Source organism: Podarcis melisellensis (assembly GCF_964234715.1).
Source record: "Podarcis melisellensis genome assembly, chromosome: 7".
Lineage (NCBI taxonomy): Eukaryota > Metazoa > Chordata > Lepidosauria > Squamata > Lacertidae > Podarcis > Podarcis melisellensis.
This window is the reverse complement of record NC_138539.1, coordinates 64,914,538-64,938,084: the sequence shown is the minus strand read 5'-3', so window position 1 is coordinate 64,938,084 and position 23,547 is coordinate 64,914,538. Positions and strand designations below refer to the sequence as shown.

General features: G+C 41.2%; 1 protein-coding gene across 3 annotated transcripts in view; it reads left to right on the top strand.

The window, feature by feature from the left end:
* EXOC2 (exocyst complex component 2) overlaps positions 1-23,547 on the top strand; it is a 78,400-nt gene that overhangs the window by 28,105 nt on the left and 26,748 nt on the right. For all 3 annotated transcript variants that reach the window (XM_081918177.1, XM_081918176.1, XM_081918178.1), the window contains 11 exons: positions 3,232-3,350; positions 12,042-12,167; positions 13,015-13,139; positions 16,379-16,447; positions 17,018-17,175; positions 17,923-18,044; positions 18,587-18,648; positions 19,348-19,428; positions 20,168-20,227; positions 21,107-21,168; positions 22,669-22,735. In XM_081918177.1, the coding sequence (XP_081774303.1) occupies positions 3,232-3,350; positions 12,042-12,167; positions 13,015-13,139; positions 16,379-16,447; positions 17,018-17,175; positions 17,923-18,044; positions 18,587-18,648; positions 19,348-19,428; positions 20,168-20,227; positions 21,107-21,168; positions 22,669-22,735 (1,051 nt within the window). The remainder of the gene's footprint in view (positions 1-3,231; positions 3,351-12,041; positions 12,168-13,014; positions 13,140-16,378; positions 16,448-17,017; positions 17,176-17,922; positions 18,045-18,586; positions 18,649-19,347; positions 19,429-20,167; positions 20,228-21,106; positions 21,169-22,668; positions 22,736-23,547) is intronic.

Sequence of the window (23,547 nt, the reverse complement as noted above, 5' to 3'; positions counted from 1 at the left end):
CAACCTTTGTATTGCTTTGTCCTTTAATACTCGTTTAATTTCACCCTTTCTTTTGGAAGACACATACAGAGCTTTGAAAACACTTTTTCCTGCAATGCAGAGTATCTGGAAATTTGCACCGTATACAAGGCATCTTAAAGGAGCTATATATCACTCTGGGGGCAAGAAGTTTTGGTTTCTCTTGTTGTCCAGTTTATTCAGTTGGCTATATTTAGCTTGGATAATTAAATACGAATTTAATGGTTTTAGAGATGGATATTAAAGCAAATTATTTTAGCTTATGCCATTTTCTTTTAAAGAGGAGACAAAATAGTGACAATGTTTTGTACCCACATTGACCGCTAGATGCTACTGCACAAGTGACAAAGTTGAGTGGGGCAAACAGGGATTTGCTGTTTCATCTGTTGGCCTTAATCCATCTTGTTTCCTGCTTAGAAGCAGTGTGCAGCAACAGAGGACCCATTTTCATCGTGATTTCTTTTTCATATTTTGCATCCTAAACTCTGAGACCCAGAACACTTACTAATCAATTTGGCAAGAGCTTGAAACAGCTCGGTGGGGCTTGTATTCAGGGCATTTTAAATTTGGCACCTAATTTAAGTCCCACTAGGATTGGTTCAAAAAGTGAGGTTTTCAGGCAATGTGTGCCTGCAAGCCCCACTAGGATTTGCTGCGACTGAAAATCCCTGAGTGCCTCTGATCGCTGCTAAAGCAAGGGAACTCCCCAGTGCTGCCAACTTCAGCAAGGTTTTCAGGCACTGCAGTGTGTGTCGGGACACATTTCTAGACAAAATTGCACAGGTTTAATTATGAGGCAAACCTAAAGTTAATTTTGGGTGTCCTGAAGCCTAAATATCCACAAGTTTCTTAATAAGGCTCCTGTTGCAATGGTTGGAAATATTGCATAGTTTATATATGACTGACTGGAAAGAACCTTGAAGAACTGAAATGCTGTTTTAGGAACATATAGGGTTTGGGTTTTTTTTAAAAAAGAAAGCTAGTTGCATATGCCTAACTTCATTTATAATGTCTGCCAGGTGCAGACAGGAACATAGATTGTCACCGCTAGTCCCCAGAGAGCACAGTGTGTCAGCCTCTCATTCACAGTAGCCATGCGCAAGGCAGTGAGAATGGGGAAGAGACACTTGAAGCTTAAGCAGCGCTTAATTGGGTCAAAATCCCATTCCAGTTGTGGAGGAGCAGACAATTCTGTACATCCCATCACCACACTTACTATGTACAGTGGTACCTCGGGTTACATCGCTTCAGGTTACATACGCTTCAGGTTACAGACTCCGCCAACCCAGAAATAATACCTCAGGTTAAGAACTTTGCTTCAGGATGAGAACAGAAATCGTGCTCCGGCAGCGCAGCAGCAGCAGGAGGCCCCATTAGCTAAAGTGGTGCTTCAGGTTAAGAACAGTTTCAGGTTAAGGACAGACCTCCAGAATGAATTAAGTACTTAACCCGAGGTACCACTGTATGTCATAATACCAGTGCTCCTTGCAGCCAGCTGAATGCATCTATGTCTGTGCAGTTCTTTCTTCTCTATGAAGAGACAGAAGATCACACAATATGGCCCTCCCCCTCCCCTATGAGGGAGAATATTCCTGCTTCCCTTACTGTGTTGCATTATGAGCATGATGGAGGGGAATATTCCTGCTTCTGTCCCACAGAACAGGATTTGGCTCAGGTAAGCATCTGAATTAGGGTCCTGTGTATCTCCTCAACCTGCGAGGATGGATAATGAATCCTCTTGCCAAATACTCTAACTGCTCAGCTTGCTTAAGTCCCTGGAGCTGATGCAAGAACTTAGAATAATTTTTCAGTGACTTCCCCTTCGCTCCCCAAGAAATGTAGGGGAAGTGAGTACACAGCTGAGTAATACGGAAAGATGCAGTGAGGTAGAGTAGACAGTGGGAGGAGCTGCACCCCAAGACTCTGTGTACTAGCTAGAGACATATTTCATAATTAACTGCTTCTTTTTTTTTCACCCTCTATTCAATTTTTTGATTTTATTTTCAGAAATCTTGAATACTTGCCAGTGGGGAAAAGAAAGAAAGAATAAAAGTGCTCTGGCTTAACTATATCCCTTTATTTATATTATGTCAAACCCCGCAACACACATATACTGAGTGGGGATTTAAAAAGGCTTAAAACTTCTCAGCTTGCTTTGGTGTATTACTAGGATATGAGTGATATAGGTGCCCCCCCTTTTAACATTACTATGCGTTTGTAAATAAGGGGCTGCCTTTAGTTTATGTCTTGTAGTCTGCATCTAACACAGCAACCTGGCTGAAGCTGAGCAGGTCTTGTCACTGCCTGCACTACCTGATATAAGTGTAGTAAATAAGTTATCATTTGCAGAGTCTACAGACTCCTATAGCCTTGGAAAATAGTGTTGCGGTATGAATGCAATCCCATATAAAAATGGCATGGTGTTAGCTAGAAATAACTGCCTATAGTAGCACAATCTGGCAAAACAAAACAGCAGACTGAAAGCATAATACCACAGTGCCTCCATTTCCAGATTCACAGTGAATTTACAAAAATCTCTCTTTTAAAAATAAAAATCAGTATTAATAACTATGTGCACATGCTTTGTTTCTGGATTAGTGTGTCTGCCTCTAGGCATTTACTAGTGAAGGTATTTTTTTGTATTTGGAAGCTTAAAGCTAGGTGAATAGGCCACTTTTTAAAACGACTTCGAATGTTTGCATGTGTAACAAGCCTTAATCTCCAATTACCTGCGATTGGCTACCTTTCCATTTTGCTTGGGAACTGGGCCTGTCTTACTCAGAAGTCAGGATTAGTTGTACTTAAGTTGCAATCCTATACATACCGTTTTACCTGGAAGTATGCTCGATTGCACTCGGTGGTTCTAAAATGTCCATGTCTAGGATTGCACTGTTAACTGGAAACAGCTGCCTTGGAATATTGCAAAAAGATGCACATTTAACACAAGCTCTGTGGCTGTCTTTCTGTTGATTGTAATAGGCTAAAGCCATATCCCACTCACCTGGGGGTAAGCCCCACTGACTCACTGGGACTTACTCTTGACTGGGATTGCACTGTTAATTTTCAAGTCATCAGTTCTGTTTCAGAACTCTGGTTTTGCTCCCCTTTGCCCAGGATTGGGGTGGGTGGGAAGAAAGGGGAGTAATCCATGAAACACAGAAGTGGCATGGATTGGTTTTGAATCCTCATTTATTCAGCATAATAATTTTGCAGGTATCTTTCTGATCTCCATGCAGAAGGGGACCCAGCATGGCAATGTATCGCTGCCCAGCATAAGTGGATTCTGCAGCTTATGCACAACTGTAAAGAGAGCTATATTAAAGAACAAAAAGGTAATTAATTTTTTGTTTGAAAAAGTGTCTTCCATTGAACCTGAAGACTGCAGTATAGGTTTTCCCTCCGCTGCCTCTCTCTCTCTCTCTCTCTCTCTCTCTCTCTCTCTCTCTCTCTCTCTCTCTTTGTATAGATTTCGCATACGTAAACCTTTTCAGCTAGTCAGTTTTGATCCATCTTATTTTACAAGAATTCATATTTCATATGAATTCTTACGATTCTTGAAACTGACAGGGAGGAAGATACAAAAACACAACTCCCTTCCTGGTAGGAATGATACCCAGCCACTGCTTGTCTTGCCATCCCCTTTTTATGGTGATCAAGAGAAGCAGTGACAGCTGGAGCTCCCATGAGAGCATTCCTGAGCTAGGAAAGAACCCTGGCTTCTTCCAGGGACACAAAAGCTGCAAAACCTTTTTTATGGAAGAAGGTAGCTTGCAATTGAGGGACTGGAAAGAAATAAGTAACTGTGTCTGGGAAAAGATGTGAGTGGGTTTAAACAGTTTATAGTGCATTGCTGTCTTTGCTAGGACCAAGTGCATGATTAAGGCATGCCGAGTTTGATCTGGTTTTAGATCCTGGTTAGTATTAAACCACAGTTCAAGTAAGGGGAAACTGTGGTTTAAATAAGTCACAATGTTAGTACTGCAGCTGGGCATGCAAGGGCAATACATAAAAGTGGAATACGCAGGCTCTCTGTTTGTTTGGGGGCCAATAAAGCATGGTTTATCAGCCTGAGATCATTATGTCTGAGTTGCGCTGAAGACTCCCCAGAGTGGCAGAAATCTTAGTGCTTAGTGCTGAGGAAATACAGTAATATGCTGTGGCTCTTCTGCCTGTTTACTGCTTCTCTTTTTGTCTGTTGGCATTGTGCAAGGAAAGAAGGTTTCAAACAGACTTCCCAAGGCAAGTTGTATAGCACAACAAACAAGAAAATCAGGAAGGGAGTGCTGTGCAGTTAAGAAATGAAGTCTTTTAAATAGATCTGTAGAAAAGCCTTAACTTATTCCTAGGTATGCTTGATATCATGCTAGCTCCTGCAGAATCTCTGAGCACTTTTGCAAAATGTTCAACTTTGATAGAAAAGTATGAATATCAAGCAAATTGTGAAACTTGCTTCTGTTCCTGGAGTAAAAATATGTGTTTGCTTTTAGTGCTAACGTACCAGTAGCTTTGCCTAAGTGCTAGGAAATCAGACAGATTTTTGCCCTTTCATGCCTCCTACCAGACTTCTATTCACCTTGCAATGAATGATCTATCTTTGTTTGATCAGACAGACAGGCCAACAGGGCCTGTGTCAAAGGAGCCTTTTCAATTTGTTATCCTAGCAGCTGGTTCTCCTCTGTTGCCTTTGCATACTGTACATCTGGAAGAAGGCCTCTTGCAGCTGGGAGTTATTTCATCCCTAACTCACATCCCCTGTTCCTAATAGAAATATTCTTTTAACAGTGAATGTTCAGACAAAGCTTTAATGTAGTATCAGTTATGAAATTAAACTAATAATCATTATGCAGCTTGGCATTTGCTTCTTGAGCTCTTGCCAGCTTAGCAGACATTTCACAACTTTTTTTACCTACTTCCGTTGGCCGCATGTTAAAATAGGATGAACATGACTGCAAGTGCATTTATACCAAAATATTGCAGATCTTAAAAAGTATAATAAAGCTCAGCGAAGGTCCGTATTGGTCAACTGGGTTCTTGAAATCTGCAGAGAAATGTCTATATAAACCCTGTTCAAATTAAACCAGTTCCAGTTCCTCTGAATTTTAAGCAGTTTCATCAAGACCAGCGCTCAGAGGCACATGCTGTATTAAATAGATTTGGTATTGTGTAACTCTTTTCAGTAGGGCTTAGACAAGAGAGGTTCATCGTATAATCTTAAAATAGGTCATGCATAGGCTCCACACTGTCACAAAGCTGACCACAGAGTCTTACTAAGTCTGTATAGGTAAATTTGCTCTACAGCAATTTGAATTGGGTTCAGAGTAATTGCTGACCTCCTCCATGCTGAACAGAAGGCAGCAGCAAGTACAGCAGCAGTTGAGCAGCTGGATCCTATTTCTTCCCTTCCAACTTTTAGCAGGTGCAACCAAAGAGGAGGCTTCTGACACGGCCTGTGAAATGGCAACCTTCCCTGGGCATATAAGGCAGAAGGTGTAGGTTGCCTTGTTTAAAACCACACAAAGCTCTAAATTGCATTCACTGTAGTGTTTTGCTAACCTAGACATACATACATCAGGAACAAATGAGTGGACTGCTCATTCAAAAATGGCATCATCATGAAGTTCAAGGACAATGTACAGTTATGCCTTCTCCTCTGCAGTTTCTTCCTCAGAGTCCCAGAGGAGTGGCATGAGTCTTGTATTGGCTATAACATGGTTTCCCAAACTTGGGTCTCTAGTTGTTTTTGGACTTCAACTCCCATCCCTAGCTAGCAGGACCAGTGGTCAGGGCTAGAGACCCTAGTTTGGGAAACCCTGAGCTATAGTATTGGTACAGTTCTTGATCACTTGCACTGGCATTTAGAGCTTAGTCCAAATATTAAAGTAACATGGAGGTTCCCCCCCCCTAATTTTTCTTTTTATATGTAGTTTGTTTTATCTTCATTTTCAAAACTGCTCCATAATTTTCAATTCTTGACCATGGGGGTGGGGTTGGAATATCCAACTAAGGCATATTCAGCGTACACCTATGAAAATAAATGTTAAGTAACTTGAGCCCATTGATTTTAGTAGGTCTATTCTGTGTATAACTAATGTTAGACGTTTGCTGCAAGACTTTAGTTTTCTTGTGGATTAGACTCTGACCCTTAATTCTGAGCTTCCCCATATTTTAAATGCATAAAATTCTTAGGAGGGCACATTCAGGATTTTACCATTCACCTAAAGCACTGAAAGAAGGAACTCAGAAACAGTCTAAATTTTAATGGTAGGTTTTACTTCAATACACTGCAAAATCTGGTAACTCAGGTTTTGGTTTTTTTAAATCATTTATCAATCAATTGATAGATATTAAAACCACTTTGTTCAATACCAAAATGTGTATTAGTTTTAATTTTAAAAAAATGTTTCTAAAGTGAACTGAACTAGTTGGCAGTTATGATAGCAAAAAGCTTTTAAATGAAAGGCATATTTTTTATTAGCAATATCTTTTTAATATGCGCTTCATAAATGGCTGGTCTTAGTTTCCAAATATAGACAGATACGGGGAACAAACAGGACATTTAAAAATACATTGTTGATTCAAGTTAATTTTAAAGGAACTTCCTTAATTTCTTGCTTCGGCAAATTGAAAGTCTTCTGTGTGGCGTGTTTGAAAGGAATCCTATCCTCCTTGTGTCGGTGCAGGCTTCAGGCACTGCCTGTTTGGTCAACAAGCAACGGTGGGTGGTCGGACTGTAGCTCAGGACAAGGGCCTGCTGTGCACAGGAAAAAATGTTCAAAGGTGTTTAAGGGCGGTAAGGAAGTCTGCTGCCCTTCAGAGAATCCAACAGCTATAGATCAGTGTTTCTTCTCACTATTGTAGCCATTAAGAGAGACCACGATATGGTGTGCAAAGCAAGAGAAAATACTGTGATTTCATCATCTTGTGACATATCTGTAGAACTCTCATAAACTTGTGTACAGACTCTTATGCGTAACAGTTGATTTTTCTGTTATATGATGGATTTTCCTTTATATAAACAAAGATCCGTTGGATAAGCCATGTGCTTAAGCAAGATCACAAATAATTTCATTGGAATGTTTGTGCTAAAAGATCAAAAACAGATAGAACTAAACTTTACATTAGCTCTTATCAACGATGTTAAACCGCGTGTCTCGCTTAATGTGAATTGTGAAGATGAAGTTGTGGAAAAAATAAAATGTTCTGGGGGAAATGAAATTGCCACCAAACATTTGTGCATTGCTTCTTAAAAAAAATCAAAGATTCCTAGTTCAGAATTATTATTCTTGCTAAACCTAGACTTCTAGCAAATTTATCTACAGCCATACTCTTAATAACTGATTCACATTAATTTTCAGGGACCTATATTGAAACCTGTACATAGATTGTGCAAATGTAAATTTTCCCAACACAGTTGCAGCTTTGTATAAATTGCAGTCTCTATAAACGCCATTTTAGGTAGTATACCGAAATGTTTAAAAAGATTATTTTTAAAAGGTAGGCACTTGCTCTGTTTAAGGTCAGTTGCTTTCTCCATTGTTCATAGACGTTATATGTTATTTTAAACGGGTCTTGTGTTTTCTTTGTTACTTTAGTTTTGGCAAACATATTTTTTACAAAATAATCATAGCAATTTAGGAGTGTTTCACACACAACACACCTTCTTCCAGCATATCGTGAGCCCCAAAATTTCCCCTCAATGCATGTCTGAACTCTGAAAGCTACAATAACTTCTCCTGAATTTGGAGAAAACACAGCCAGCTAGATAATAACATCTACATCCAGTGCTTAAAATAGCGGTGCATGGTTTTAAATGGCCACGCTTTAACTTTTTGTTCTGAGTGAGTGATGTTTGAATGTTGATTTGTACAAGAACTCTTTTTCTCCCCTGGCTGCAATGTGTAGTCCTGAAGCGCTATCTCCTGGACAACTTGGAAAAAAGTCAGCTTTGCTAATGCGCTCCAGATGTTCATTAGTCCTGAGGGTATATGTGCTGTTGCCATTCCCTGCTCCTGTGTTGTACTTTCTTGTAATGCTAGACAACCAATTAAGAAATTAGTTTCATGTTAAACTTTTCTTTTCCTGGTACCACTGCAAACTGATGATGTGGTTTCTAGTGGAACAAGAGCGTATTCTTTGCCCTGTTTTCTATTATTGGTGAATAAACAAACCATTGGTGGGTTTTTTTTTGTTTTTTGTTTTTAGTGCAGGAGTGGCAATTTGGTGTAGTCGTGCTCTCATCATATCAATCTAGTAACAGACAAGCTGTTTTGACCAATACTACAAAAGGATCACTTTTTGAGCTGGTGTATTTTTTTTTTAAATAACCATACCATCATAATAAGCTAGCTTTTTATTATTATTTTTTTCCTAGTTACTAGAAATCCTTTGAACTTGAAATAGGCTACAATGCATAAATGAGAAATGTGTTTTGAAATATCAAAAGCACATAGGAGGGGGGAAACCCAACGTTTTTACTCTTTCCTTTTGCAATGCAAGTTGAAACATTCTGGAAACTTTTTTTTTTTAATCAACTAATACTAAAACGCCAGAAAAAATGTTTTTGATGTGAATATGCAAAGAGAGGGATAATGTATAGCTTTAATGTATGAAGAAGAGCGTTTGACCTGGAAAAAGCCATGCCAAACAGAATAATTATGTTTCAATTTTGTTTTGTCTTACTATATTTTTCCAGTGATTTTCAGGAAATTTACAGATTATTTGACTTAGTTTTAAACAACAGAGCGAAAACCATATGTATGTAAAATGAGTGATTCAAAGCATTTAGAATTTCAACAGGGTTTCTAGAATACCCTTGTGAATTTTGGGTTGGGAAAGAAAAAAAATCATAATTAGCATGCTTTCCTTTTTGTTTGTTTTTGTTTGGTTTTCCTGTTTAAGAGAGGTTACGCTAATGCTAATTTAATTCGTTTAAAAGCCATTCTGCAAATATCGGTCAAATGCCCACACTCAGTATATACATCTGCATGAGTAGATGTGTTTTTAAAGTACTTTTGTAAATTCCCTGTACTATTTTTTCCCCCTCCTTCACAATGTTGGTGCCTGAGCTTTACTCTTAAATATTGTTTTGCAGCTAACCTAAATAACAGTTCCTTTAGTTCGTGTAGACCCATTGCTTAAATCAGTCACTCCATGAAATAAAGGACTGAATGGCCAGGCTGCCAAATTGTTTATTTTTTGAAAGTAGGTGGGTGCTGTTTAATAGGAACATATTGACAGTATTTGAGAAAATTCATGAATATTTGTATTAAATTGTTTACAGTATACTTTTTCAGTCAGGAGTTACAGTATATAGATTTACTAAGGTTGCAATAAATTTCCATAAAGGTTACATTTGTAACTTTCTTTTGTGGTTGACTGAGCTGGTGTCCCAAAACAGCTGATTGACCTATCAGAAACAATGTTTTCTACCAATCTTAGGCTGTGTTTACCAGAATAAGCACATCACATCACTTGGCACTTAGGGTCCTCTGCACAAGCTTTCTTGGTAGCAGTGGCAGCTAGGCCCAGTCAATGCCTGAACCTCAGGTTACATACGCTTCAGGTTACAGACTCTGCTAACCCAGAAATAGTACCTCGAGTTAAGAACTTTGCTTCAGGATGGGAACAGAATTGTGCTCCGGCGGCACAGTGGCAGCAGCAGGAGGCCCCATTAGCTAACGTGGTGCTTCAGGTTAAGAACACTTTCAGGTTAAGAACGGACCTCCGGAACGAATTAAGTACTTTATTTACACATATATACAACCTGAACCTGCGACAGAGGGGCTCATAGCATTAACACCCCAAGAGGGTCTTGCTTCCTCCATGGCCACAGCCTTGGATCCTAGCAGAAATCAGACATGGTTCTATCTCTCTGGCTTCAGCCAGCTTCACCTCTGGTCTTTTGTCTTTCTGACTACCAGACAGTTGTGATTGGAAGATGGACAGCACCCAGGGGTGTATGAAGGGGGGCGGGCGGGAGGCAGTTCACCCCAGGTGCCACCGGGGGTGGGGCAGTGACAAGATGGCCTGCTGCCTCCCCACCAGCTGTAGAACGGCCGAGGGTATGGGCGCCGCATGCGCGCTGCTCCGGGTGCCGGAGAGGCTTCCTTCACCACTGATAGCACCCATTTGCCCTCTGGCACTGAGCCACTTCCTTTGTTACCTTAACAATGGATGCTTAGCCCATTACCTCACCAGGAAGCTAGCCTGGCTATTCCAGGAATTGAATCTGTGCTGGGTCCTGGAATTGGAAGGGGACTTAGGCATACAGCCTAGCCTCCCCCAAAGTCACAATACTACCTCCTCCCAGGAACAAGACATCTGTCCCCAGATGTACAAGCAAACAGCAGAAAAATAACAGACAAATTAATGAAGGTATTAGTGTACACAGCATCAAAAACAGATAGTCAAACACAGTTGTACCTTTAACCCAGCATAGTAGCAGCTTGTTCCTTTCAAGCAAGTTTCCATTCCATCACGATCTCTTCAGGCCTTCCTCTGCAACCTCCTATGCTGTGGGGTGAAGAGATCTATAAGCAGCAGCTCCTCACCTCCATTTTGCAGTTTGCTCTTCTTTTCTTTTCTCCTGCACCCCGTCTTTCACAGCAGGCTCCCAGGGAGTGGAAAAATCAGTTGAAAGCAGCTCCTCAGCTCCAGCCAGCTCACCATTTGTTGTCTTCACCCTTGCGCCCCAAACTCGCAACCCTGTGTTTTCAAATTAGCATGGCTGGGAAGTCAGACATGAGCCCACTGATGGAACAAGAGAGATTATTCCAGCAATGGCATTCTGAAACTAAACTGATTGGTGCCTGAGCTTTAGAGAGGCTGAAGGAAGGGCAGGGTGGATCTTGAAGATTTTGCAGAAGGGAATAGATGATTCTTGAAGATGTTGAGAAACTGTAGCAGTAATGGGTTTGTGTGGATAAGGGAAAGAGACACAGGTTGCATTAAAATTCCAAGAGTAATGTTTGCATATCCCTCTTTGAATTTACCGGTAATTAGGTTTATTTGTTAAGGTTCTGTGAATCACTCCGGCTTAATAGTGAGCTCATGTGTTGAGTGCCAAGAGAAATGGAACCTAAAGCGGGTTTCATTTTCCAAGTAGCCAGTGTTGCGTTTTGCGGTAGGCAAAAAGCCATTTCCCAGATAAGTCATAACATTTGTATCTGCAGTGTGGATTGTGGGTTCCCGGGTGTTACTGGTGCTTTGTGGGTGTCACTTGTGACATAGCTTTTCCTCCCTGCTCAACCACATTTTGTTAATTGCTCAGACATGCAGCACTACTGTGTACATGTTTTGAAAGTTATTCTGAGGTTGTGAATTCCCCTGCTCCACCTTCCCAACTGTCTAATGCAGGCATGGCCAAACTGGGCCCTCCAACTGTTTTGGGACTACAACTCCCATCATCCCTAGCTAACAGGACCAGTGGTCAGGGATGATGGGAACTGTAGTCCCAAAACAGCTGGATGGCCCAGTTTGGCCATGCCTGGCTAACGTAACATCAACATTTAATCAAAGACTGTATTTTTGGATACTCTAGAACCCCAACATTCAAACCCACAATTTTTTGCTTAAATGTATTTATGTTCTTCCATAATTTAGGAAGGAGCAGTAGATTTCCTATGCTGCCTCTAACCCAATTCTATATTGCTTACCTCTATACTTGTACTGTATCATGGAAATTACCCTTATGTGCATCAGCTCATGCTCTGGAGTCCAACGCCACTGTTGCAGGAGCAGCAAGAAGCCATAAAGCTACTGGCCTACCAGAGAATAGTGGAAATGAGCTAGTGTTGTTTATATCAGAAAGGTAAATTCCATGCGGGTTCTGAAGCATGGGTGTGCCCTTTGCAAAAAGTATATATCATAAAGAATAGAAAAGTATACATCATTTTCTTCATAAACCTACCTGTCTGTGTAGACCTCAACACTACGCTATGTTTATTTTGCATGAGTTAACACTGTTCAGATCAACAGATTGCTAATGCCAATAGCTGTATAATTCTCCTCCCCCCACTTTTCAGGCAATCCATTACTGCACAGTCCAATGTTGGATCTGGACAGTGAAGTACGCTCCTCCTCACTTGGCCATCTCAGTCGGAGTGCTTCACTGAAAAGAGGCAGCAGCAATCAGTCCAGTCGTGATGAAAGTAGGTGCTGAGATTTTATTTCTTGTTCTGCTTTTTGAGAAACCGGTGTTGCAATTTGATGCTGGTGTGATGCCCTGATCATGTCTGCCTGCTTGCACAATGGAAATCTTTTTGTGCAACAGCAATTCTGGTTTCTCATCTCCCCACCCCCCACCTGTGTGCCCCCAGAATCTGCTCTGGGGCGGGGGTGTTCCAACCCTCTGAAGCAGATTATTGGGTTGTGGGGAGAAAGTTTGGTCATGTAAGCAGATGCCTACTTTCTCAGTGCCCTTGTTTTTTATCCTTTTTGTCCTTTTGTAAACAGCTTAGAGGTTTTCTTACAATCAAGTGATACATACATTATGTTAAATAAATCCATGAATCAGGAAGTTTTCCTGGCTTATTTCTCACCTAGAGAAACTCACTAGTTGTCTTTAAGCAACCCATACTGTTTATGCCATTTCCTGCAATTTCATCCTCAGACTTCAGTTGTAAGGATTACAGTAGAATAATTGTGTGAAGTGGTTTGAATATTCTATAGAGCTATGTAGATTGATGATGATGATTTTTCCCTCTGCATCCTCACAGCATCCTTACAGTGTGCTGTCACCAGAACTTGAAACCTATGAGAAACTAATCACATTATTTATTGTACCATGATGGAATCATGTGCCAGCCCCTCATAGCAGCATGTTTCTCAGATGGTTGTTAATCAGTTAAAATTCCTTCTTGATGTGAGCACCTCTGTAATTGCCTAAAGTTAAACTTGTAAAGCAGACAAATTCCAATGACACATCTACAATTGAAAACAATTCCTTACCAATGATCCTTCAGTAATTAACTGCTGATTTTGTTGCCCCTTTTCCAGCTTGGCGATTTAAAGCTCCTCAGCAGGTGGCGTTTGTCGAAAAGCTAACAAAGCTTGTTGTAAGCCAGCTCCCCAACTTCTGGAAACTCTGGATTTCTTATGTGAATGGGAGCCTCTTTAGTGAGGTATGGCATTCAGTCTTTCCCATACTTTCAGCTATATACAGTTCTTTGAGGAACATGACATCTTTCTCCAGGTTTCTTTTGTTTATGTATCAGTCGTGCTTTGTGCTCTCTCCGTTCCCTCTTGCAAGCCAAAACAGATGAAGAGCCTTGGAACAGCCGGTGTGAGACTTGTCAATGCAACTGGATTGAAACTGCTTCCTTACACTCCTTGAGATCCAATATGTAAAGTGGTTAGAGTATCAAATTAGTCTGGGGATATTGAGGTTCATATCTCCCCAAGCTCACTGAATGACCTCAAACAAAGCACTATTTCTAAGCCTGACCTATGTCTCAGGGCTCTTCTGAGGAAAGATTTGGTGGAGGAGAGGAGGGGGAAGCAGATCCAAGTATACTGCTTTGAGCGCTTGGGGGAAAAGCAGAATATAAACCTAATACATAATAATAATAATAATACCTTTTTCTGGTTCTGCTGCAGGCAGCATCAGTGATTAGCAACACTGATCAGCTGCCAAAGGTACAGGGAGGGCCCCTGCTACTCTGGCATGCCTTCCCTCTCTTGATGGTGGGCATGGCGGAAGGGATTGGGTCCCTCTGTCCCCCTGCATGGCAGTCCTGACAGCAGCTCCCCTTCATTACCTTATTTTCACTACCACACCGAAGATCAGCCACAACTGCAGCTGACCCTGGATTTCTGTATGGCAGATGAGAGGGCTGAAAAGGAGGAGTTCTCATACCTATTAGAGGGCCATTAAACATTGTGCCCCCAAACCTGGAGCCCCCCATCTTCTGAGAGGACGAGGGAAGGGTCCTCCATTATTCTCCTCTAGTACTTTTGACGTCTGGACTTTCATATGCACCCAAAGTTCAACATCCAGGGCATTTCTGGGTGCCTTAAAATGAAGTCCACACTTAAGCAGGCAGGGAGAGAAACAGTTTGGGGTTTCATCCCACTTAGCCCATAATTTTTATGGCTGTTCTGAATTTCTGACAATTTACAGCTAAAAGGACAGTTGAGCATAGACACTGAGGCACAAAGAAGCAAAAACAAAAAAAAAACAAAAACCCTGCAGGGGCCTCATGTAGTCATGAAAGTGATGAGCAATGATTGAAGGGAAACGACCAGTAATAAAGGAACTGTGATTTATTTTCTTGAAGTTATAAGGGTGATCTGTATTTCTTTAAAAACGCACACGTTTTGGTTAGGGTTTTTAGTTTTTTTCAACAGAAGGTTTGTAGCTAAACGGAGACCCATTTCTGTGTACAGATGGAATCTGTCCACAGAACTAACTGTTGGTACTTACCACAGAGGTCTGTATAGGAAGGTGCATAACTATTCAGCAAAATCAGTGGTGGGTGGAAGGGAATCGGTAGCTTTGGTGCACCTTTATGTGTTTCTAGAATCTATAGGGTTAAGGGGGAGTAGAGGACATCTAATTTTAACTCCTTGCACAAAGACATCCATTGCCCTGTCTCATTCTCCCTCTGATCAGCTTATCTAGACTGAACAACACAGGAAGTAAGCAAAACAGGTTTAATGAATATTGAAAATTTGCAAGGTGTACAGACAGGCCGAGTTGAATCAGCTTCCTATGTTTAGCAAATATTTAAATGGGGCAGTACATACTTGGGCTCATTCTTAGTAGGCAGTGTCTGATTATTACTTTAGAAAGTGGAAAGTATAGGAAAAGGGTTTTTTGTAGCTGACAGACTTGTCTCTGTATACTTGAATGTAATATAGGAAATGTGAACTCCATTACTGCCATTTTAGTTTCACCCATATTAGAAACATCACTCTTTAAAAATAAAAAAGAAAGACAACAAGTTTTATCATTTAAAATAATAAAAGAATAAAGAGGCATTTTTCCAAATTCCAGTTTTGCTATCATCACTACTGTCCATCAGATGTCATTCACTTGTAACAATATGTGAAGGCTGTAATCCTAACCCCTGGACAGCAGCAGCAAGACTGGATAAAGTGCATCCACCGCTCTGGTTCTTGTGCAGGCCCAGGGCACAAGGTGGTGGTGGTGGAGGAGCCAGGGAAAATACCCCTTCACTGTGGCAGCTTCCAAGCTAGTACAGTGAAGAGTCCTAGATTGGACCTGTTGCCGTCACATGGTGGCAGCAGGGTCTGCACAAGTTCCAGCACATCTGAGACACCCCATTGACTTCTGCATTGGGATGCTCCTCTCCTGCAGAAGCCCTGGTTGTCTCCCTCTTGGACTACTGCTCTATGTGCAGCTGCCTTTGAAGGTGGCTCAGAAACTACAACTAATCCAGAATGCAGCAGCTAGACTGCTGACTGGAAGTAGCCATGGGGACCATATAACACCAGTCCTAAAGGATCTTCATTGGCTCCCAGTACATTTCTGAGCACAATTCAAAGTGTTGGTGCTGACCTTTAAAGCCCTAATCCAGGCATCCTCAAACTCGGCCCTCCAGATGTTTTGGGACTACAACTCCCATCATCGCTAGCTAACAGGCCCAGTGGTCAGGGAAGATGGAAATTGTAGTCCCAAACATAGCTGTCAACTTTTCCCTTTACTTGCGAGGAATCCTATTCAGAATAAGGGAATTTCCCTTAAAAAAAGGAAAACGTTGACAGCTATGGTCCCAAAACATCTGGAGGGCCATGTTTGGGGTTGCCTGCCCTAAAGAGCCTCGGCCCAGTATACCTGAAGGAGTGTCTCCACCCCCCATCATTCAGCCCAGCACTGAGGTCCTTCTGGTGGTTCCCTCACTGTGAGAAGCAAAGTTACAGAGAACCCAGCAGAGGGCCTTCTCAGTATTGGCACCCTCCCTGTGGAAGGCACTCCCTTCAGATGTCAAGGAGATAAAGAATTACCCAGCTTCTAGGAGACATTTTAAGGCAGTCCTGTATTGGGAGGTTTTAAATGCTTGATGTTTTTATTAGGTTTTTAGATATGCTGTAAGTTGCCCAGAGTGGCTGTGGAAACCCAGTCAGATGTATAATAAAATTGCTACTGCTTCTACTACACTACTACATTAGTCTTCTTTGATTTATTAATTTGCGAAAGTTTTCTGGCATGTTGATATGTTTGATCTAAGCATGAATTTTCTACTGTTTCTTAAACTAATCAGACTTTGTCTATTAAGAATTAACCTGAACATATAACATTACTAGGATAGAATTCATAGACCTGCTGATTTGTTCCAGGTGAATGTTTGCAATGGCTATCAGCCGTAGTATCTCTGTTGTTGTTTTTCTGTTTCCCAAGACTGCCGAAAAATCAGGCCAAATGGAAAGATCAAAGAAGAACGCTAGACAAAGGCAGAATGATTTCAAGGTAAGTAGGTGTGCAGCCACCCAAAGTGGAAGGGTGTAAAACCTTTGAAGACCAGCAGAGGTTTATTTTTAACAATATTTTGTAATGGGATGGCCTAATAAGACATACAGTCCTCAGTGCATTCAATCAGATAGCTGGTGCAGTTAGGCAGGGCAGGAATTGGCTCTCTCTGAGGTGGCAGATCTGCAGTAGATTCTCTGGACATTCACATATTATACACATAATAGCCTTTCCATTGTCTATTTATTGCACATTAGGTATAAGTTAAATAAAATTGGAGGCGAGGATGGAATGAGCAGGAGATACCCCAGTTATAGTCTGTTGTTGTTTTAGTTGATATAAGCATTGAATTAGAAATAAGTAGAATAATTTAGCAGTTAGCTCACCATGAATGTCTCCCTTGTTCTCTTTTAATGGCAGTGGTACTGATCTGAGAGTGCTGGAACTGAGTTCCAGTGAGTTCCGCCTGAAAAAAAGCCCTGGTCTTATGAATTAACTGGTTACATAAAACACAACTTGTTACACATGTTCCGGTGTTTATCCACGAAATGTTTCCTTTTCCTGTTATAGATGATGATTCAGCAAGTGATGAAGTCCCTGGTCAAACTGATCCGTGGTGCTTTGCTTCCATTCAGCCTTGGAGAAAGTGAACTGAGAGAATATGGTGGCTGGGAGATGAAATCTGAACTTTCTGGCCAATGGTTGCCTCATGTCATCCAGACAGTTAGGTAAGTACTGTGGTAACTCAGTAGAACACCTGTGTGCATTGGGATAAGTGGCATGGGGTTAAGCTTCAGTAAGCTCTGTTCTCTGACCCAGTCATGGGTCCTGTGTGAAGCCAAACAATTGGGAGTCATGGTGTTATGACAGCTTGGCCCTGATCCAGATCAACAACCCAGGGAAATGGATGGCTGAGACACGGAGAGCAAAGGCAAGAAGGTGTAAGCAGTATTTAAGCAGTGCAACTATCCAGGTGTCCGCTCAGTACCTTTACTGGAGTAGATTGTTGACAAATAGTATTTATAGAAATTATGGCAAGTGGGAAGCACTCAAAAGATGGAATCAGGCATCAGCTTGTTAGCTGGGGGTTGGGGAGAAGATGGCTTACAGCGTTGCCTAGCAACCGTGATTAAAAAAATAAAACAAAACCAGAGTGTGTTATCAAAGCATCAATATTGTCCCCTCTAGGCTCTTGGGACCATGTAGTGACACACACACACAAATAGGAGAAAATAATTATTTATTTAGAATGCTTAAATATTAGTTTATAGCTCTTAAAAGTTCTTTAAGTGATTCTACCCAAACAGGAATGGAAATTGTTACATCCATATGAAACCAGGGTGGAATCTACACACATATAAAAACGCTATGAAAATGCTTTGTTAAAAAAGTTTTTAAAGTTTTTAAAAAGACTCCCCTTAGCATCTGAACTACATCAAAAACTATAACTTCACATTCTTTCCCTCATTTTCCAGGCTTAGTTATGAATCTCTTGCTGCGCTTGAAATACCAAATGATATGCTTCAGATCATCCAGGATCTTATTTTGGATCTCAGAGTTCGTTGTATAATGATCACATTACAGCATACAGCTGAAGGTAGTAAAATACACTTTTTTATCTGTCTTGTTGGTTGTATATCAACACGAGTGTCCTTCTGGTTGGATTTTCCCCCTAAATGTTGTTATCCTCTTTGTGATTTTTACCTTCGTATATGTCAAGCGTACCATTCAATGCTCTTATTTTCAAGTGTTTTAGTAAACTGGGTGCATGGCTGTGTCATATTAAAAGTAAAAATGACAATTCAGCAAAGGATTACAAGTATTGGTCTTCACAACAGTCATTTTCATTCTTGTGGCTTCAATATGCTGCATTAGTGTTTTATCATAAAACAACTATTTCATACATAATCTCTGTGGCACAGCATGCTTTATATCCAACCTGTTACATGCCTATAATTAGCTGACTTGCCTTGCTGTAAGCATGTTTGGTGCGTAATAAAGCTGCTGCCGTCTTTTTAAGGTACCAGTGGCAATGTATTTGGATGACAAATCACTACAGTGATACACAGAGGGCTTTCCTCATTTTTAATTTTTTTTAAATAGAAAAATAACCGTCTAAAAACTTGTCTCCTTTTGCAGATGTAAAGAGATTAGCTGAAAAAGAAGACTGGGTGGTGGACAATGAAGGCTTAACCAGTTTGGTGGGTATGCTGCTATGTCTTTAGGCATCTGTATTGAATGATGGGTTTTGTAGTCTAAGTACAACTCCCTGCTCACTATGAAACTGGCTGGGGGGGTCTTGGGCCCAGTCTTCGTTTCAGCCTAATATACTTCAGTGGGTGAGTTATGAAGATATAGTAGCTTAACCCCATGCATGAGTTGCTGGTGAAAAGTAGCCTCATTTCTTCTTACTCTTCTGTGAAAATCCCACCCTTTTCTATCCCCTCATATCAGTGAAAACTGATACATGCCCTAGTCATCTTGTCCTGATAAGCCAGGATCAATGTTATTAAATGCAATTACATTTATTTGAATTTATACATATATCAGTATATGGAGAGCTAGTAAAATATCAGACTAGGATCAAGTTCCCACTCAGTCTTGAAGCTTGCTGTGTTACTATTTCTCAGCCTGCGATTTGTTAAGGAGAGAGGAGAGCCCTGTATTGTTAACTGAATAGATAAGGTATTTTTAATAATGAGATTGCAACATTGACTTCCAATTAACATGGCACTACAGCTGTTACACAATATAACAAGCATATAAATCCCAGTATGGTCTGACTGGACATTGAGAGCGGGAGCTTTAAATAGATGGTTGATTGGAAACCAGGACTGTTCCACTGCAGTCATGATTTCTAGGTTTCAGAAGTAATTTCTTGTTTATTCTCTACCTTTTAGCCATCCCAGTTTGAGCAGTGTATTGTGCATTCTCTGCAGTCACTTAAAGGTGTCCTGGACTGCAAACCTGGAGAGACCAGCGTAAGTCATGTCAGGTTGTGTTTGGGGAAATTCAAGGGTATGAATAGCATGATGGACACTTGTAATGGTTCTAGGGGTTGCTCGTGCGTAAGTTGTCGCCATACCTGGCTGGCTGGGTTACCTGGGTGAACCCTTTCTGTCCAGACAGCCACCCATCCGTGGCTGTCTCAATCGCTGGCAGAATCCGTCAGTGGGCGTTTCTTGAACTTCTTCCAGCAAAGAAGTTCTTTGACGCCGAGTCTCCTCCTACTCTCCCTGAGCGGAAGTCTTTTGCGCAGGGAGGGTGTGGGCAACGGAGGACCCGTGCTCTCCCCGCTGGTCTCTGACAAGGAGTCCTGGAGCCCCCTCGCCGATTCCCCCTTCTGCCCCCCTTCTCCACTGGTGCTACGCTGATTTCCTTCCCCAGCAGATGGGCTGCCTCTCTCCCTACTGGGACCCTCTACGGCATCCCACTGGAGCCTTCCCTCCGCCTCTGGCTCTGATGGCAGTTCCCTGACAACACTGAAATCATCTCAACCTATTACATGTATAGAACAATAATCTGTTCCTGCCTGTGCATTTTCTTCATTCTAACGTAATAACCAGGAATGGCATGAGAAAGAGTGAAGAGGAAGTTCTAAGTCTGGCCTTAAGAATTTACTGTTCTACTCTATCACCAATGTCCTCATTTTTTTGTCTTATTAATTTAAAAGGTTTTTCCCCTGCTTGCTTTTTTCAGTTACCATTTTCTGTTCTTTAGGTTTTTCAGCATCCAAAAATACAGGAAGAGGTGTGCCGACTGAGCACTGATATTATGCAGGTAATCTAAATGTGTGGCTTAAGGCAGTTCTCTAAGCAGTAAATGTGTGTCTGTTGAATTCTATATACTTGAGAAATCGAGGAGAGCATTCGCTTTTCATACAGTTAGCATATAGTCTAGTTCTGTTAGGGGTGGGTTAGAGGGTTCAAGAGTAGGTAGCTCAGAATGTGAACTCTTCCCTCTCAGATATGAGTTTGTGTTGTGCAAAGCTCCCTTAGAGCTAGTCCTGACTCAGAATTGCATGCACCCTGCCTCTTCCATGTACAACTGGAGATCATGAGTAAGAGGAAGGCCTGGCTGCAAATGACCAAGCCATGTAGCTGAACAGAGGGGTCTGAACTGAGGCCTGCAGGTTTGAGAGAGGGAGGAGTTCACATTTCAAATACACAACTACTTTGTGCAACCAAGAACAGTGTGGTGCTGTTTAAAACCTGCTTCAGGATTAAGCAACTTCTTCCACTGATTTCTTCCTGCAAGTCTATCCACTATCTGCATTTGGCTTATGAACAAAAGACAGAGCTGGGGTGTGTTTTCCTCATAATGTGGAGTTCCTGCTTTTAGCAACAGGCACAACTGAAACATGAAGAACTGCAACCATTGGTACAGGCATACACTTATTATAAAAGTGTGGGTTTGTTGTCATAGATTACACCTTCTATTAGTGTAATTTCAGCTCTCAAGTGGAGAGGTCTGAGTAATAAAATACAAAAACTGTGATGACACAGGACATTAAAATTTGGTTAAATTGGAGGTTGTGAGAGTGAAGGGGGGAAATGCTATGAATATGTGGTTTGAGAGTTTGCCAATGGCTAATGATGTTCCTAACAATCAAAGTAGTGATGTTAAATAGTGATTTCCCCCTCCGTTCATCCTTCACAGGTATTCATTGACTTCCTGGAACAGCTAAGTACCAAGCCTGATAGTGATGTAGATAATACACAGTAAGTAAAATAATCTGGTCGTGGTCTTTTTGGCAGTAATCCATGTTCTACTTATTCCAAAGTTTAACAAGTGGTTTCTGGTTCTGTTACTGCAGGCTTCTTCAACCTCTGCCCTCCAGATGTTTTTAGCCTACAACTCCCATGATCCCTAGCTAGCAGGACCAGTGGTCAGGGATGATGGGAATTGTAGTCTCAAAACATCTGGCGGGCTGAGGTTGAGGAAGCCTGCATTACTGGTTGATGTGCATGCAAAGAGCAGAATACCATTTCCCCATGGAGAATGGTGCCATGCTTCTCATTAAGGGAAATCATCTGAGGCAGAGTTCCTGCTCATTCCCTCATTGTCTCTCAACTGCCAACACTAAAGCATATCTATTCAGCAGCATCTTTAGCTCGTCTTAGTTTATTGGTATTCTTCCAGTGTTCTGGTTCTTGTTTATGGAGTTGTTTCTGTGTTGTTTTTTTAATTTAGATATTATGTTTCTGAACAAACGACTTTAAAATGATGGCTTAGGCCAGAGATGGCAAACCTGTAGTCCTCCAGATTGTTATTGTATGACAACTCCCATCATTCATGGCTGTTGGCTATGCCAGCTGGAGAAAATGGCAATTTAAATCTGACATCTGGAGGGCCACATGTTTCCAGTCCATGACTTAGGCCGAGATTGTTCATGAGCCGTTAACTCCAGAGGTCCCATTGTATTCCAGCCATACTCCAAAAGGTCTAAGTCAGGCATGTCCAAAGTCTGTTTCGGGGGGCCTAATCTGGCCCACCAGTCGATCTAATCCTGGGGTAAAATCCTAAAAGAAGCTCACCAACTTTGGGGTAAAATTGTAAAAAAAAAAAGGTCAACAACTTCAATCCTAAAAAAAGCAACAACCTTGGTCGGCCCTCACACATGTTCACTTCATCAATTCCGGCCCTCCTTGAAAAAAGTTTGGGCATCCCTGGTCTAAGTGCATGTCCCTAATACTGTTTAAACAGAATCATTCCTTCCCTGGGAGCTGCAGTTCTGTGAGGGAGGTTAAGAATTCTTACAGACCATTCTCAGCACCTTTTCTGAACTGCAGGTTCTTCTTTGTGGGATCTGTGCAGTCTCATATAGGGGGTATGTCTTTATATTTGAAATAAGGCCTAGCTCACTCCCCACCCACTGAAAGAGAGGGAACTGAAGATCCCTACAGATGCTGCCTGTATGACAGTGAAGAAAAATAATTTGAACAGGAAGGTGAAAACCCATGCCCTTTGAGGTGTGGGAGCAGGCTTCCTGCCAAAACCTTTTATCACCAAGCTCTCAAAAGTTCTTTAACGGCGCTTTGCATGGGCATAGATCCCATACTGCACAGATGACCACTTGCAACAACCGCAGTTACAAATAGGCAACCTGTTTCTCTTTGGGTTTAAGTAGCGAAAACCCCATTTGAGTTAGTAACGTAGAGATACATTCTTAAGTATTTAGAACAAGTACTTCACCTGTAACTTCTTACAAAATCTTTCAGTCTTTCAGCTGATGTTTCATCTTCAGATTTATTTGGAAGTATCCATGAAGACTCCAGTTTGTCTTTGGTAAGTGTGACTTACCTTTACGTACACATACGGGCAGAGTAATCCAAATGAGAGGAAGCTAGCATCATATGTGCCAGTGTAAATTATGCTGGTGTAACAAAAAGCTGCATCACAATCCAGAAATCAAAGTTGTTAAAATTAAAGCAAAGGAATACTTACTAGGAATCCATGTGAGTGGTATCGCTCTTACCTTTTCTGAGCCCTTCATTTATCTACTTAAAAGTTGGTGTTGAGTCTGAATTGGTTACTGGCCTGAAGGTAGATTAAAAAAATAAATCAATCAGAATCCCACGTTTTTTCATATTGCTCCGAAGATCCAAAAGGAGTTCTCCATGTTATTAAATTTTCAGGTGCATTCTTTCTCAGTCAGGTATTTGGGCATACATAGAACAAAAATCTAAATATGTATTTTTTTATCATTAAGTATGGCCTTGTGTGGGATCAAATAAATAAGGCTTTGTCCGGGTGGAAGCTCAATCTTGCTATTATGGACAGATTAGTTGCAATTAAGATGAAAGCCCTATCGAAAATTATATTTATGTTCCGAACTCCCCTATTTAGACCTCTGGTAAACAGCTTCAGTTATGGCAAAGAGAGATTAGCAGTACATTTTGAGGAGTTAAAAATGGCCTCTACCTTATGGAAGTGGTAGCCAAATAGCAATGATACAGAAACTCCACTGCCCAATCAAGGACAGGTAGGCAGTGTTGCAGCAAGAATCTCATGGTTGGGGACAATGCTGTATAACCAGACTTGCTGGTTCACCTATGCAAATAGGTTAGCAATTCATCTGAATAGTGTATTGTGTGCCC